Raw genomic sequence first — 17,046 nt, 5'->3', positions numbered from 1 at the left:
CAAACATTATACACTCAATTAAGGTTTGGTTTTGTGTTTTAAATACGATCTTGGGTAACTCTCAGTTGATAATTGACAAAAAGAAATGGACCTTGTTTACAGAACAATCAAGACCTATTTTTTTTTATATATATAACAACCTAATTTACTTCTTTTCTTGTAACAATATATCATCCATGACACTAGCACATCTCAAAGGATGCCTAACTGCACTGAAAAAAATATGTTTAAGTGTCTCTGGAGATCTGAGGCGCTGATAAGAAGCGACACAATCAGAAAAGCTTTTCAAGGTTCCTATGTTTTTTTTTGTTTTGTTTTGTTTTGTTTTTTGTCTTTAGGGCCCTATTCAGCAGGAATGTTATGCAGGTCTTCTGCGCTTGGATGGCTGCCGAAGAGGCTTCCTCACCCTTTTAACCTATTCAGCAGAAATTTGGCATTCCTGTTGAACTCTTTCTTAGCCATATCCTCAGGGGCTATTCCACAGAGTCCAGTGGGGTAAAGACGTCCTTTTAATCCCTCTGTCTAATCCTCTCCCCAATACAGGGAACACTAATCCTGATTCATGAGACACAAAAATTCATCAGAGATCTAACTAAATTGCTTCCTAAGAGTTACCACAACTTACTTCCATTGTTGTTCTCACTGCCTAAAGTCAGGCAGTAATCCCAGTCAAAAGAAACTACCACGTTTATGAACAGTCACAGTGTTATCCCCAATGCTGAAGGACAGGAAAGACCATAGTATCCATATCAAGCCAAGAATGATGCTGTAAGCACCTCATACGTGGAGGCAGCCTCTCTGAGTGTACTTTATGCATCAGAGTGAGGCCGTGTTACCAGAGGTGCAGCTAAAGATTTACCTACCTGGTTGTGAGTGCTGACCCCAGGCGGTTCCATAAATAATTTTCAGGCAGTAGGAAGATGCTACAAACTGGGAAGAATGCCACAGTCTTGCCCTGTGTCCATAAGCAATTGCATTTCCCGGTGCCTGGGGACCACGGCGGCACAGTTTCAGCAGAGTCGCAGTGGGAAGGCACCGTCCCTTTGCACAGCACGGGGGCTGCCAACGTGCAACTGTCTGTGAAAGAAGATGGAGCAAAGTGGGGAAGCTCTGCCTGTGTGTTTGTGCCTTCAGTGACAAGCTAGATGTGAGCTGAAGTGCCATGTCTGAAATGCTGACCTGGGCATTTGGGAGCTGGGTTTGGAAAACACCTCACCAAGCTTCCAGCTGTAGCCAAGCATTGATAGGAGTGGCTTGAAACAGCACACAAGGAGTAGTTACGCAGTGGTTCCTGCCCAGAATAGGAGAAGTGTCTCTTATCAAAAGTTCTGTACATCATTATATCCAACGTGTCTTCCCTCTTTGATAAATTTCATTGCAGCCAGAGCCCACAATTAGGTTTTGACAGTTCTTCCCTTTTTACAGGCATCCTGTTCTTTTCATACATGCCTGGCTAACTTCTTTAGATTTCATTACTGTGGATTGCTTTTCGTGTCACTGAGCTAAACAGAGACATATTTTTTTCCTTCCCAGGAATCAAGTGGGGGAGGGTGTCCAGCGCATCCAGGCTGTGCAGAGAAATATATACACAGCATATCATTTTGGTTCCTGAATCAGGATTAGACTCAGCGAGAGCTTCTGGAACCTCTGTGGCCACAGCCATAGGACCCTGAATATTTGCTGAATAGGACCCTCAGTCTTCTACTGTGTGAAGAGCTATTGGTTTCAAGTAGCGTAATGTTATCCACTTGTAGCATTAATTCTCCAGCTGACACTATTGCTACTGATAGATTATTTGTATGGTCGTAAGCATTACCCAAATTCAAGTCATCATTTCTGTTCATTAGAATAACCCAGGTTTTACAAGCAAAATGGTAGCAATGGAAACCAACAAGTATGGGAAGCAGCAACAAACGTAGTCCTTGTATTTGCAAAAAAGGTGCAGTATTGTGAATGGATAGCTTTCTAAATAATTTTTTTCAAGTATGGTTGTCATCAGACATTTATTTGTTGATGGCAAGTTGCGTCCTCAGTCTCAGTTGGTGCCTCCTTTCACCTACATGAAAACAAATTAATATGGTTGCTTGAAGAAATCCTTCAAATCTGAAAAACTGTAAAAAAAGTTCTGTTGGGTGCGAACAAGATGCATATGGTATTTGTAATGACAGTATGTTCTTTCAGAAAGAAGATAACCATCTGTATAACATGGAGGTTGTTAGTCCTCAACCTTTGTAGATGATATTCCAGTCAATGTTTCTTAGCTGTGTCCACAACACTGCAAAATGTTGGAAGCATGTCACAGGCAGCAATGCTTGATCATACAAACAAGCACACACACGTGTGCCTGGGCACAAACACACCCTGTGTCATTTTAAAATGCTGTTCCAAATATATAGTGCCTGTGAAGACTTCCTTTACTATTTGTGGTAGAATTAGCAGGGCTATTTTACATGATGGTATATTGTAAATTCTGACAAATTCTGACCATTAAAAGAAAGTAAATCAAAGCGCTGGACTCTTTCACGCAATAAAATCTATGCCCCAAACCAAGAGACCCTGAGATAATTTTTTGCCACTTATTTAGCCATGTATGGAGTTCTCTCTTCCTCCAAATTTTTCTAGAGAGAATTTGATTCAAGTTTTTACATAAGATTTTCTGTTTAAAAAATGCAAATGCAAAGTATGGGTATTTTATAAGGTACAGTTGTCTGCTATTTACTTACAGATAGGGAGCCCTGGTCTTTAAATATAGTTCAGATAAGCTTATGTGCACACACATTGCTTCATGTCTTGTATGTGTTGAATGGTCACCAAGTGTTTTGGATTTGCAGCTTTGCTGACACAGATATGCATGCATGGATTGAAGAAATATTTAAAATTCTTACCCCAAATCTGAAAAATTAGTTTTATAACCTATCAATGGGGATCTTTCAGAAAATAAGGATTGCTAGTGGGTAAAGCACAGCTTGGCACTTGCAGGAAATCTTGGATCTGTTATGTGTGCTGCAGCTATAAAGCAGAAGCCCTGTAAGTACAGTGGTTTTCAAAAATCTCGTGCCATGCTTTGAATACCGTAGGCAAGGGTGCTTCTGGCAAACTGAACACTTCAAGACCTGCCCAAGCACAGTTTCAGATGACAATTAGGTATTTAAAAAAAAAAAAAGAAAAACAGACATGAAGTTGCCACAGCAAAATTATTTCACTGCTCTTTCAGCTGAAGCTTTGTATCAGCAGACCAGTGGTACGATCCATTGTGCGTATCTGCTCCTGCATGATCCTCACCTCAGGCAAAGTCCTGCACTCTTTACCCAGGCTCATGTCCCAGGAGTCAATATGGGGAGCTGGGCATGAGCAAAGGAGGAAGAGCTCTTGCTTTGGGGTGGAGTTCTTTGATTTCCTGGACAAATCTTTATACACGCACCCCTGCCTGGAACGCAGAGCTGGCAGCTTTGCCACTGCAACATTAGCAAAAGAGAGTTCTGTGAAAACACCCACACAGTAGTGCAGGAGACTTTCTAGGATTTGTCCCTAGCAATTCAGAGGGGCATCAAACAAAAAGTAGTATCATTATAGTTGCCAGTGGGTTGGGGTTCTTTTATTTTATTACCATACTCAGTTTATTTAATGCTCAAGGGTCTGGCATCAAAAGAATTATTTTGAATGCAGTTCTACCAAAAAACAAGAAAGAAATCTCTGTGACAGTGAGCATTTTAAGTGGAATCCAGCATACCTCAAAGGCTTAGGGATGAGGAAAACCCCCTGAATTTATTATATTCTCCTAATTTTTGCTGTCTCATGACTTGCAAAGTGTTACTCAGGCTGTGGCATTACTATGTGCTTTTTACAAATATCTGCCTTATCATAGTAGTGCATCTATGGAATGATAGCTATTTTCTATATTTGGATACTTCACTCTTCACCCTTATACTCCACTTAACCAATGATATTCCCTAGACCTGAAATATTTTCATGTTATGGTTCTGGTCTGCCAGTAGACTGCTGCTGTCTTTGGACTGTATTACAATAATACAACAGCCACTGGAAGAAATAGAGGATAGTTACACTGGAAACTCAGAGGAAACTATGGTCCCTATACTGTTCAGTCTTTCTTTTCTGAACTCTGATTCTCAGAGGTAAATTAGTAGTAGACTCACAAGAATTATTTCAAAGCTAAAACCCTCATTTGTTTCCTTATTTGTTGTGAATGCATAATTAGGCTGTATGAAATGTATCTTAACCCTGAAGCAGAAGAGGAGATCCCTTAGAAGTGCATCTCAGTAGGATTTTAATCCCATTTCACTCATTTTAACAACGTGCTATTAAATTTTAGTTTTTAACTTCTAGTTTTCCATAACAAGCCACCATGTCAGATGTTGTTTTATGAAAAAGCAGCGAGTGGCAATGGAAAAGCCTTCCAAGTTACTGACACTGAGGCCAAGTACAATGGACAGTTGTGTGATATTCCCATGAAAAGACTCTCCCAGCACAACTCTTCTGCAGTTGAGTGCTGAAACATTTCTTTGTGTGTTTCCACTGGAATCACAAGACATTAAAAGCATTCCTGCTCTCTTTAGTTTCACTTTTCCCTGTCAGTAATCTTGGCAGCGGTGGGGAGTACCAGAACAGAAAGACAACATGTAGTATAAAAGACCCAATGCTCAAGCTGTTCTTACCAGCCATTGCACACCTCAGCTTTCTATGCCAGCAGATCCACAAAACACCAAAGCAGTACATTTGAGAAACTTGTTTCTTAGAAGTCCAGTTTTACTAGTGGTAGTGGAAAACTCCTGGTTCAGTCCAAAATGAAACAGCAAAGGGCAATGCAAAAGCATGAAAAAGAAGAGGTTATTTTAGTCCACCCTTTTTGGTTTGAGAGGGTGGTTGTTAGGGGGTTTTTGCTTGTTTTTGTTCTTTGGTTTGGCTTGGTTTCCTTTATATGTTTTTAAACAAGTAAACATGATATGTAGCTATATTATCATGAGCACCCGAAGTCAGCGACATAAAGAGACATGTTTACATGCTTATCACCTGGCAATGTTCGAGCACGGTGGGGAAATATCTGCAATCAAAAAAAAAAGTTGCTGCAAACTCCCTTTCAGTTTAAAAGTAGCAAACGGTAAATGGGGACTGGAAAATTTAGTTGAAAAGTCTGGTTTACCCAGGTAGAAATCGATCTGAAATTACTGTTGATGCATTTTGTTTGAACAGAAGTAAAAAAAATTAGATCAGGTGACTCCATCTGAAGTGTCATCAATTAAATGCTTTTTTCCCTTTAGAACAGTGCATTGTAATGTGATTACATCTCAGTATCAAGTGAGAAAACAATGGCTTTCTTATCTAGAAGAAAAAAACCATGTAGAGAAAGTAATCCACAATACTGTAGAACTTAATAGAAGCCCCTGTGCTGGGACAGACTTTGCAACAGCCTCACCTTGGATCTTGTTGCAGTTAATGGCAAGCCTCTCTTGCAGCCATAATTCTGTCCTGAAGTGACAACCTTGCAGTAGGTGAACCCAGCTGTGCGAGGTGTGAGTTGTATTTTCGTGGCACTGCACATTCAAGGCTGAGTGGTTCCAAGAGTCATGTTTAGAGCTTAATTTCTAATAGAGTGGGTTGGGCAAGGAACTACAGCTGGAAGTTCTCCAGGGTCCTCCAGTTCTCTGAGAGGACCTCCATCTCCTTGAAGGTCCATAAGGCGCACTAATCCAGACGGCAGTGGAGGGCACCACCCAGGAAAGGTTTCGTCTGCGCGCCGAAGGCAGCACACGTGGCACAGAGGGGAAGATGACCTGAGGACTTGTAAGCATCTGGGCTGTTCATTTGTTCCTTTGTTTTGTCTGGGGTTTTTAGTTCCTCCTTCTTTTGCTCAGACGTAGACATTGTAAAACTGGAATGTTTGACTCAGTTGCATGCTGGCCAGCTGTCATTTTTAATACCCATTGCAAAGGTGCGTGAAGAGAGGTGTGTTGTTTTGGTATACTTTTGGTTTTAATAACACATGAACATTGTACTATACTTTATTATTTCCTGTTCAATAAATAGTCCTGGTATCTCTGTGTTTCATGTCTAATTTTGGAGAGTAGAGCCATACCTGTATCAAGGCTCTCTCAATTAGGTGGGCATTTTGTTTGTTTAGTAGAAATAATGCATGATTCCTTTTGCAGTGATGGTTTGAGGGACAAAAAAAAAAATCTTAATTTTGTAATACGTATTACAATCTTCTAAACACAAGTAAAAATGTACTGTGATTTATTTATATAAATCTAGTCTGAACAAATAAGTTTTGATCTTAATAAAAACTCTGTAAGAAATTGTGCAATTGTAATTTATTACTATTTTGTATTTAATATATTAAAGTTCAGTTCATTATTGAGAAAACCAACTGGAACACTTTGGAAATGTTTTTGCTCATTTTTTCTCCATAGTTGTTGTGTTTTGATAAAATAAATGAGGCCAGAGAGACAAAGCTGTTAGCATGGCAGTTACTTTACAGCGCTTGAACACAATTTGGGGGTTTGGATACTGAAACTTCCTCTCATTTCATCCCATGTCCACAATCATCGTTACAGAAAGATTATTTGACATGTCAAACATGAATCTCATATATGCTTAATATTAAGAAAAAAACCCAAGCAGCTACAGGAGTGCTTCTATCAAGTAACAGTGTGTTAAATTATCAAAATCACTATTTAGCATGGCACGCTGGCAAAATTAGCAGTCCTCCTGTCAACTCGTGACATGTAGCTCCGGGATATTCCCAGAGGTCCCCTGGCAGAGCCCAGAAACAAATGGAAAAGAGCACAGATGAATCTGGTATGATTACACAAACTGCACCTAGAAAGGCAACACTCTTGTCTCTTGTCTCCTCTTTCCTTCTTGTCTTCTCTTTCCTTCTTGTCTTTTTTTTTTCACACCAACTGAAATTATACATCCGTCAGTAAGGGTTCTACATGTGCCTGACTTCTAATTAAGTAAGAGTCTCTCTGTCTCTGTAGGGATAAGCTCATTCTTTCCTCATTTGGAAGATCTATCCTGCTTGCACATACCACAGTAATAAAGGGCCGCTGACATGTAACGTATGGCATAAAACAATATTTCATGCAACTAAGAAAGAAATTAATTTAGTTCCTTTCTCTTTTTGGGATTATTTGATATCACAGGCACGTGGTAAAAGAATGAGAACAGGTCTGTAGTTCTGAAGTTGGTATTATCCTTAATAATGGTAACACCTTTAAGGCCTGGGTAGACTCCTGTTTTTCCTCATTCCATACAGGTACCTGTAAATGATGCTCCATGCTGGGGTAACGAGACAGATTGAACGTTAACAAAGCACACAACTGTTGGCATTTTGTCCCTGGCAATGAATGTAGTGCTAATTATGCCTCTCTGTCCCATAAGCCACTATAAAATACACTCCAGAAGAGGAGGTGTATGAACTTCAAAATTGTTTTTAATGTCTTTCAAAAGTACTGGTTTGCGTGTCTCTATTTCTTTGTTAATAACCGAGCAAAAGCCTCTTCCCCTGTCAAAACAGGCCCACACATCTCTCCTTTCAAGACATTTTTCCAGCAGAATCATCCTTTAAGTATTTATATGTAGCCTACAGACTTGAAAAAAGCTCCATTAAGACCGGGACAGGTGAAAGACTGATTGCAACAATCTGTTAATGACTGAAAGCGAGAAGCCAAAGGTTGAGAATCCTCACTGAAAAAGCCCGATCAATAGCAAATAAGACATCCCACATAGCACTCAACCTAGAAGCCTAGTAATCCTGCCCAGCTAATCAGCTGTGAGATGAACATAAAGGGAGATACCTTGTTAGTGACAAGCTTTACTAGCTGCTGACTGAGACTTTCCCAGGGGGAATGCCTAGTGAGGACATGCTACAAAGTCTAAAAAGTGCCTGGAGTGACAGGAGTGGGAGTGCAGAGTGATGTCCCTGAAGAGCTGAGGACATGGGCTGTTACAGTAAGAAATCAGTAACTCAGAAAAGAGCAGAGGCACAGAACAGGGCTGACTAAAGACAGGATCACTTTGGAAAACTTTGTGACTCTGAAAGTAACCTTTCCAAGGAAGGAAATCACATAGTGGTTTGTAGCATGGACTAATTCCATTCACTTCTGACAATATTGTCACTGATTGAGTCCTAACAGAGGTTTCTAATATAAGCAACACGTGTTTTTGTCTCCCTTTTTGATATTCTAATATTGCCATTTAAACAGCATCAAACAATTCTCTGGGTGTACTTATGCATTTATCATTTCCATATTAATTACCCGCACATTTCAATCTGGTCCACCACACCATCCAAAAGGTCATGGCCTTTAACCACTTAATAACTTGCCAAATAGCATTCAGTGAATTTATGTTGCAATACAAGCACACATGGGAAAATCTGTAAATGTTCCATAACACAAGAAGGGCCTAAACAGTCTGGTTCAAGGAGCTTGGCCAAATCTGCTTTAATATTAAAGAACCATTTAGATATGTCAGAAATGTCAGTAAGTTAACTAGTGTTAGATTCTTACTCCAAAGGAAAAATTGTCAATAAAAACTTATTTTTTTAGGGAAACCATTCTTAATAATAAATTTTATACTGAACCTTTATAAAGTTTTGTAATTTTAAGTTTAGCAGGCAGCATTCTGTTTTGAGAATGTTACTATAATCGTATCATTCATATCCTGGTAACTGGCACATTACCATTTTTAAAACAATAGATTAATAGACTTGAGCTACATTGGGTCTCCCAAAAATAGAATTTAAAGAAACATCTTTTAAAAATGCAACAGTTTCAGGCTTTTGAATAACTTTTGCTTTTTTTTAAAAAATATAGTTCACTACACTAAAAAAAAATTACTAAATAACATTTGATTAATAGTCACATGTCTTAAAAAAAACTCCAAACTCATCAATCAGTTCTTATATCTTAGTGTAACTCAGTTCCAAATATTTACTGTTCCAGTAAAAATACCTCTTCTGTCTACCAGAAAACAACCTTTGATACTGTTATTTCCTCCCTTCAAAACCTCAGCTCTCCAAACACGATGGCATTTTACTTTCAGTTCAAAGTTTTAATATAGACCATGTTTTGGGAAAAGGACATTAAGCACTCAAAAACTCTTTGCTAGGCCTGGCCCTGGTCCCCTCTCTTCACTTGTCCTTGAGGAATCTCACCATCTTCTAACTTGGGCAGACCATGCAGCAACACACATAATTGTGAAGTTCAAATAACCTTTTTAGATATATTCTACTTAATTTTGAATTCCATTACTGAACTCTTACAAAGAAATAAAATTTTAAACCTAGTGGAAAAGGAACTTGGGAGCTACAGGAACAGCAAACATCTGTGAGTTGGCACCAATTAGAAATACAGGTACAATTTTGGTCAATTAATAAAATAAGGTTAGGTCATCATAAATGGTAAAAGAGTGCCTGAGTGGTGCTATGCATCAGAGGTAGCAGAAACCTACTGTACACCTGGAATGATGATTATAATCTGCTCAGTACCACACAGCTCCAGCAATGATAATTAGGAACAAACATTTTACTGCTATGGACGGGTTTCTTGTTACTGGTAGCAGGAGTGAAAGGTTTTCTATCATATTTCCCCAAATTAATTAATTTCTTGCATCTTTATGCAGATGTTTGTAAATGTCCCCAGATTTCTCTTTCTACACTACTTAAACTACTTGAAAAGTTAAAATGGATTGAACCAGAAGGAGGAATTCTCAGTATGACTGGAGCTGTATCTCCTCTTAGTAAAAAACGACAGGAAGCTACTTCCTCCTACTCTTACTTTAAAGCCACCTTAAATTAAAATTCATTGTTCCAAACACTGCCAAATAATAGGCTGAGCTCGCTCAAAAATAATTCCTTCCTTTCATGGGGAGCATCTTTAAATTTGGGGGTGGGGCTCTGCTGAATTGTTTTTTCATTTCCTCCCATCTGCCTGGGAACTGGAGTTCCATTCTCCCCCACTCCCTTTTCTGCCCTGCTCCTGCTAAGGAAAGACAGCACATTTGAGCTAAACCTTCAGAAGTTCTGCAGCTCTTCAGACAAAATCTAAGACATTTTGGTTTGGAAATTGCAAGTAGAAATAACATCTAAGTTGCATCTAGATATATGCCTGATAGATTTTCATTTTATTTGCCTCCTGGTTTTACTTTTTACTTCTGGTATCTGCCTTTTCTTCTCCTCCTCAAAACCTTTCCCTCATCATCTTTTCCTCAGTGATTTTTACTAACAGATGGGTTCAACTGTTCCCATTCTTCATATATAAGAAAACTTTCCCAAATATGTTGGTTTCTCCTGTGGTTTTCCCAGTGAGCCCAGGTCCAATAGGCAAGGGTGGTAATGAGCTGTTTCAACCTTCACTCACATTTCATCTGTTATTCACCTCATAGCAATAACATTTGCATTAGAAAAATCGTGTACTTTGTCTTCAGGTAGTAGACCAAAGGTGTAGGGACATAAGGGCTGCTGCAGAATGTCAGAACATGGTGGAATATGCTGCCAGATTGCAATTTAATGATTTAATAGTAATGGCCAGGCCTGAAACACTTCTGATGAATGCTGCAAAATCCAAAGTGGCAGCAAATCACAAAATCAATGGCTACTCAAACATCTGATGTCTTTAGGAGTTTGGATAAGCACCTTAATAAAATGTTTGAGGCCATAACACAGCCTGAGATGTCAGCATTCTGACACTTGTCCAAAATAATGTTCAGCAACAGAGAAAACAAATGGACAAGCAAGAGAACTGTGTTTACAACAGGAGTTACCATAGAATTCAGGGCAACAGACACAATACACTATCCAACTGTCCAAATAACAACAATTAATTGAAAAACACCTTCTGGAAGTTTTATATAAACCAAAGGCACAGCAAACTCTAATGTTACTGTCCTTAAGAGAAAGGACCTCTAAGGAAAGGAGATTTAGATTTATTGCTCGATATTAATTTCCTTTCCCCTTTGGCACCTTTTAGGAACTGTTTCAAAAAGGGTAATTACATGTGACAAAGCAAAAAAAAAAAAATCATTATTTGTTTTGGTTGCCTGAGTCAAACCTGCATTTCAGGGTGTAGGACGAGTCAGCAGCACTTCAACGTGCAAGGAATGCAAAACATCCTGTGTTTAGTGCTAATGATTGCTCACTACTCACAGGAGTAAAATATCTCATGTTTCTCAGAGGCAGAGTATGACATTATCTTGTTCCAAAATTGCGTTATGTGTCTCATCCTGACTCTCCTAACATCCTGTTACAGGAATGGCTTTCACAGTTTGTTAACAAGCCTCAATTTTTATCAGCATATTTGGTTTGCCTGGCAAGGTACTGGCAGTGGAGTGGCAACAGGAGTGGCTTTTGTGAAAAGCTGTCAGAAGGTTCCCCCATGTCCCACAGAGCCAGTGTCAGCTGGCTCCGGGATGGACCCACCACTGCCCAAGGCTGAGCCAATCAGAGATGGTAGTAATGCCTCTGGGATAATAGATTTAAGAAGGGGAACAAAAGTTATTGTGCAGAAGTAATCATATCCAGGGAAGAGAGGTGTGAGAATATGGGAGAGGACCAGCCCTGCAGACACCCAGGTCAGTGAGGAAGGAAGGGGAGGAGGTGCTCTAGGTGCCAGAGCTGAGGTTCCCCTGCAGCCCGTGATGCAGCCCATGCTGAGGCAGCTGTGCCCCTGCAGACCATGGAGATCCCACGGGGAGCAGAGAACCATCTGCAGCCTGTGGAGGAGCCAATGCTGGAGCAGGTGGATGCCCAAAGGAGGCTGTGACCCCATGGGAAGCCCACACTGGAGCAGGCTCATGGCACGATTTGTGGAACTATGGGGACAAGAGCCCAGACTAGAGCAAGATTTGTGACCCCATGGGGGACCCACACTGGAGCAGCTGGTTCCTGAAGGACAGCACCCATGGAAAGAGACTCATGCAGGAGCAGTTCATGAAGAACTGTAACCTGTGGGAAAGCTTCACATTGCAGAAGATCACAGACTGTCTCCTGTGGGAGGATCACCATGCTGGAGTAGGGGAAGGACTCCTCTACCCAAGCAGCAGCAGCGACAACTTGAGATGAAGGGACTGTAACATCCATTCCATCTCCCTGCACTGCTGGGTGGGGAACAGGTAGAGAATTGGGAATAAAACTAAACCTGGGAAGGAGGAAAGAGTGAGGGGAAGGTGTTTTTAAGCTGTGTTTTACTTCTCATTATCCTACTCTGATTTTGACTACGAATAAATTAAACTAATATCTTCAAGTTGGATCTGTTTTCCCTGTGAGTGACCCCTCCCTGTCCTTATCTCAACTCATGAACCTTTTGTTATATTTTCTCTCCCTTGCATGGTTGAGGAGGTGAGTGATAGAGTGGCTTTGGTGGGTGCCTGGCCTGCAGTCAGGGTCAAATCACCACAATCAGGAAACAATTCATCCTAACTTTTCCAATGGCCCAATGCTGACACTCTGTGATTTTTATGCAACACAGTGTGCAAATGAAATGTGAGATTTTTGACCCAGAAGGTTGAACACAAAACTTTAAAAAAAAATAATTCCACCAAAACCAGTCATGCTCCATGACAGTGAACCCAGATAGAAAATGTTATAATAATATATACTGTACTCATATAGCAATTCATGTGTGATACCACATTACCTCAATTTAATTCGTCTTTCTGCCTTAAGTGTTCCAACAGTGGCTTTGTGTTTGTTTTGAATTTCAGAATAAGTACCAAGGGTGTGCTGCAGACTGTGCCTAAAATAGCATCTGGTTTGTAATTACTGTCTGGGACCTGAATTACAAAAACCTGCCACTCCATGAAGAGACATAATTATTGAAAAGATCTTTTATGCGTGTTTGTCGGCATGCTCAACCATCAATTAAATCATTACCACCTCATCTTGCTCATAAATAGAATTTCACAGTTTCCCAAATTCCTGAACCTACAAAAAATTTTTTTCCAAGTGAAAAATTACCACATTTGTTGAATGACTAAAGAAAAGCATACTTCTTCTATGGAGATCAGGGCTGCAAGCAGAGCCTTTTATCTCTTTTCTTAATGAAAGGATATACAATTGCCAAATTGTTAATTGAGGGGTAAAATCATCTTGTTTGTCCACTGCAGGTAGGTGGGATAAAGGCCAATTCATCCCAAACTATGTGCAATGCTGTTTTTTTAGGGTTCCAACCAAATCCCAGCTGCATCTACCTTCACAACTTCAGTGTGGCAGCACAGCCTTTATACTCCAGAATTTTACCTAAACTTTGCAATTTCTACCTTCACTAATTTCTACAACCAAACGCACACATCTGACACTCATAAAACTTTTGAGCCCAATCCTTTCTTCTGATATGCTTAACAAGGCAACAGGACAGTAGAGGGGTAGCAGAAATACACATTATCTTTGTGCTGCTCAGGGCTGTGAGTCAGGCAGGCTTGAAGGACTCGTATATATTTCAAGAGCCTAAAAAATATGCTTGATGTCTCCATGATCTCCTTCCACCTACTGACACAATTTCTTTGCCAAGTATGACAGCTCTAAAACAGCATTTTGCCAGGGATGCTCTACAGGGAGTCAGTGGAGAACAGAATGTTCTGTGTTGGGGAACTCGTGGAAAGAAAACAACAGAGTAGAGTGATGTGCCTTTAAAACCTTCATAACATTATCAGTGCCTTGAAGATGATGGACAAGCTGTGTGATACCTCTTTTTTCCAGTGTTTTCCCTTATGCTGCAATGTCTCTGACACAAAGACTTCTTTTTCTCCAATGGAATGAATTCTTCAGCCCTTTACTGATGGCTGAAGGAAGGTATCTAGTACCCAACTTCCCTTAGTGTCATTCTACTGACTCCAAATTTGCTTCAATTCAATGGTGGCAAGAAAGCTGCCAAAAAACTCAGCTATGCAGACATTTTATTAATTCAATTAGCATAAACAGCTTCTTTGTTTGCTTATCAACAGTGTGAAAAAGAGCCTGGGAAGTCAGCTGGCCAGCTAGTCTGGGTTTTCAGCTGCCTGTACAACCATAGCTCAGGGAGAAGAATAAAAAGGACAGCATTGCTCAAGTCACTAAATTTCTGTTGTCTGTGACCTGGGGAAACTGCTTTATTGTCACAAAGCTTCTTCAACAGAAACCAGGGCTTACATATCTATCTTTAAAAAAATGTTATTCTGATCCATTCTACTTCTTACATCAAATGCTCTCCAGCAACCTGCAGAGGCACTTGAAAAACAACAGCAAAGTGAACAGAAATCAGGCAGAGATTTACTTCTAAAAGCAGCATCTAACTAATGCTCACTTACTATGTATAGCCTGGCCCATGCTGAAAAGAATTGACAATTCCATTTACAGCTGTGTCCTCTATTAGTAAGAGATCAAAAAGCTTCAGGACCATTTCAAACTTCCTGTTATCATTGTTATTATTATTCCATGCTTATGGCAGGGTATTTCTGAGAGGCCTACCACGTTAGGCATGGATAAAAAATAATGCTCCATTTCCAGTAAGTACCAACAATACAGAGACCTCAGGGCTTTGCAGTATTTCCTTTGGTCTATCTTAACTATTAATCACAACCTTTATTTGCTAGATAATCCTATAAATAAATTCTCTTTAATGTTATATTTTTTAATTACATTGGTCATTAATACATTTCCAACATCTTGCTGTCGTGAGTGATGGACATCACTCCTGATTATGTAAAGGATATTGAACAAATCCAGTCAAGGAAGGTGACCTTCTTCCATCATGAATCCTCATGTCATTCACTGTGTCTCTGAAAAAAAAAGCCCTGTAGTACATCTCGGAAAGATAAAGGTTTGTGTTTCACTGAACTGGATGAATGAAGTCCAGCATCACTTTAGACAAATGAATGCAATCTGATATGAGTATTGTGCCTTCAGTCCCTGACATTTTCTTTTGCACTACCTACTCTGGACATTCTTTTTCTATGCCATGATTTCTGTTCTGGAAATACAGGCATTTCCTTTAAGCTGATAAAATGAAAAGCACAGGACATATCCTGGGAAATATTAAGAAAAGTACTGTGTAGATCAATTTCTCATCTCCAAAATAATCTTACTTCATTCATCCTTTTGCAAGTAATTTCCTCCTTCCTCTGCCTCTCTGCAATTCCTTTGGCTGCACATACTTAGGAGGTTTTCCCTGGGTATTTATATTTTTCATTAGAAGTGTATTTCTCCTACAGACACATATAATTTATTCAAAATGTCTTCTCTAGCAAAATGTATTTCAAAGGATTAACAATTTTTTTTATCTTCTCAGCAAGGAGTATAACTGTCCTTGTTCCTGCCTAATGCATCAGAAAAGCTGCTCCAGAATAGCACCTTTATAGGATGAATTTTGCATGGCTCATTCATACAAATGTGAATATTCATACAAATTCATATGAACGTGTTTGAAGCTCTAAGCCTTAAACATAACCAGGGAAATGAAGATCAGCGAGAGATCATTTCCCAGTGGCACAGCTGTGAGTCTGTTTTTAGTGTTTCCTATCACTGAAACTGGACATTAGCTGTAATTCTGTAAGTTTAGCTCCAGATCCAAGCCTATCCATAAAAGTTCTTAGGTATTTATACCAAACCCAGAGCCTGTGCTGCCTCACGGGTGTGAGCTGACATCCACAGCTTCAACTGGAATCCCATTAGATGGTTTTGCTTCTGTCAGGATGATGGAGTGGTGAGGGCACCAGTAAAGTAACAAAAACACTGGCTTTTATTCCTTCATTTATGATATCAGTATCCACAAGTCTTAGGCATCAACCTATGTCTCAATTTCCCTCTGTGTAAATCAGGGATAAATATTTACATCTATAAAAGGTGTGTAAATGGCAAGGGCCAGAGTATTCGAATTGCAGTTTATTTTATAATTAATAAAATGCTATTTTTGCTTTGTTAATCTAAATTACTCCTGAAACAAATTCGGAGAAAATTGAGATAGATTCTTAATAACCCATCATTATGTGTTCCCAATTGTAAATAAGCCACCATTGAATTTCAAAAAAACATTTGAAAAGGGAACATTTACAAAACATAATAAACTTCATTTAAGAAGTTCTAGACTTCGAAACTTTGTACGAGTGTGATCATCCAAATTACTGACAATGTCAAAGAACGGTAATAAAAGAAATCCTAAAAATACCTGTAAATTTACAAAATTAAATGCAAGGTTTCATTAAAGAATTTTTGTCATTTTGTATTATTTCCTACATTATCTCTTAAGATTTGAATAAGAACTGCCAGTGCACAGTCAGGAACCTCCTAGACTGTTTCCTCTCTGCTGTGTTTCTAGCAGATATCTGGTAAGTTGAAGTCCCTCACAAGAACGAGGGTCAACAATCGAGAGCTTCTCCCAGATGCTTACAGAGTATTTTGTCTGCCCCCTCATCCTGCTTCGGTGACTCCCACCATGGGATCTGTCTTTTTGGCCTTCCCCCTGATTCTTACCCATAAACACCCAACCCTGTCATCACCATCATTAAGGTCTAGACAATCAAAACACTCTCTACTGACTTCAAACCTATCAGCTGCCACCTCCCAAAAGAGTACAAAGCCATTAACTAACATGCTGGTTCTGTATTTTGTTCATTGTTTTCTTCATAAAAATATAACTGGATATTCAGGTCTTCTTCAGACACTGATACTCCACATAAAGTCTTGGTAAGTCACTTAAAACCTTGACATCTCACAGATCTAATTCTTTTGCAAATCTCACAGGAATATATTAATAGAGAAAAATATTCAAAACTGCAGCTTTGGATTTATGTACCTGAATTCCATCCAAATGCCTATTTCATGCCTTTAAATCCATTCTGATTATTCGTGACACAAAATATCACATTTTTTTCATTACTGCTACACGTTCAGAATTTTTTCTTAAAACCAAGGTAGAATCAAGACACTGGATGAGTATCTCAGCTTTCACTTAGTTTCTGAGAAGGTATCTAATGAAATCTGAGTGTTCCCCATGAGAGAGTAAATTAACCCTTCCATATTAGTTACTTTTAGACTTCAAAAGATTTTCATGTGAC

General features: G+C 39.4%; 1 protein-coding gene across 4 annotated transcripts in view; it reads left to right on the top strand.

Annotated features, from left to right (window-relative positions):
* SYT9 (synaptotagmin 9) overlaps positions 1–6,388 on the top strand; it is a 70,534-nt gene extending 64,146 nt beyond the window's left edge. The window contains exons 7-8 of one of the 4 annotated variants that reach the window (XM_027714510.2): positions 339–495; positions 1,534–1,620. In XM_027714510.2, coding sequence (XP_027570311.1) covers positions 339–446 — 108 coding nt within the window. In that variant the 3' untranslated portion in view covers positions 447–495; positions 1,534–1,620. Of the gene's footprint in view, positions 1–338 lie in introns of all 4 variants that reach the window. The other 3 variants (XM_039384291.1, XM_027714511.2, XM_027714509.2) reach the window with 3 other exon arrangements.
* The last annotated feature ends 10,658 nt before the right edge of the window (positions 6,389–17,046 follow it).

The sequence above is a fragment of the Pipra filicauda genome, unplaced genomic scaffold, assembly GCF_003945595.2.
Source record: "Pipra filicauda isolate LSUMZ 115617 unplaced genomic scaffold, ASM394559v2 scaffold345_size814242_pilon, whole genome shotgun sequence".
Lineage (NCBI taxonomy): Eukaryota > Metazoa > Chordata > Aves > Passeriformes > Pipridae > Pipra > Pipra filicauda.
This window is presented reverse-complemented; position numbering and strand designations above follow the sequence as displayed.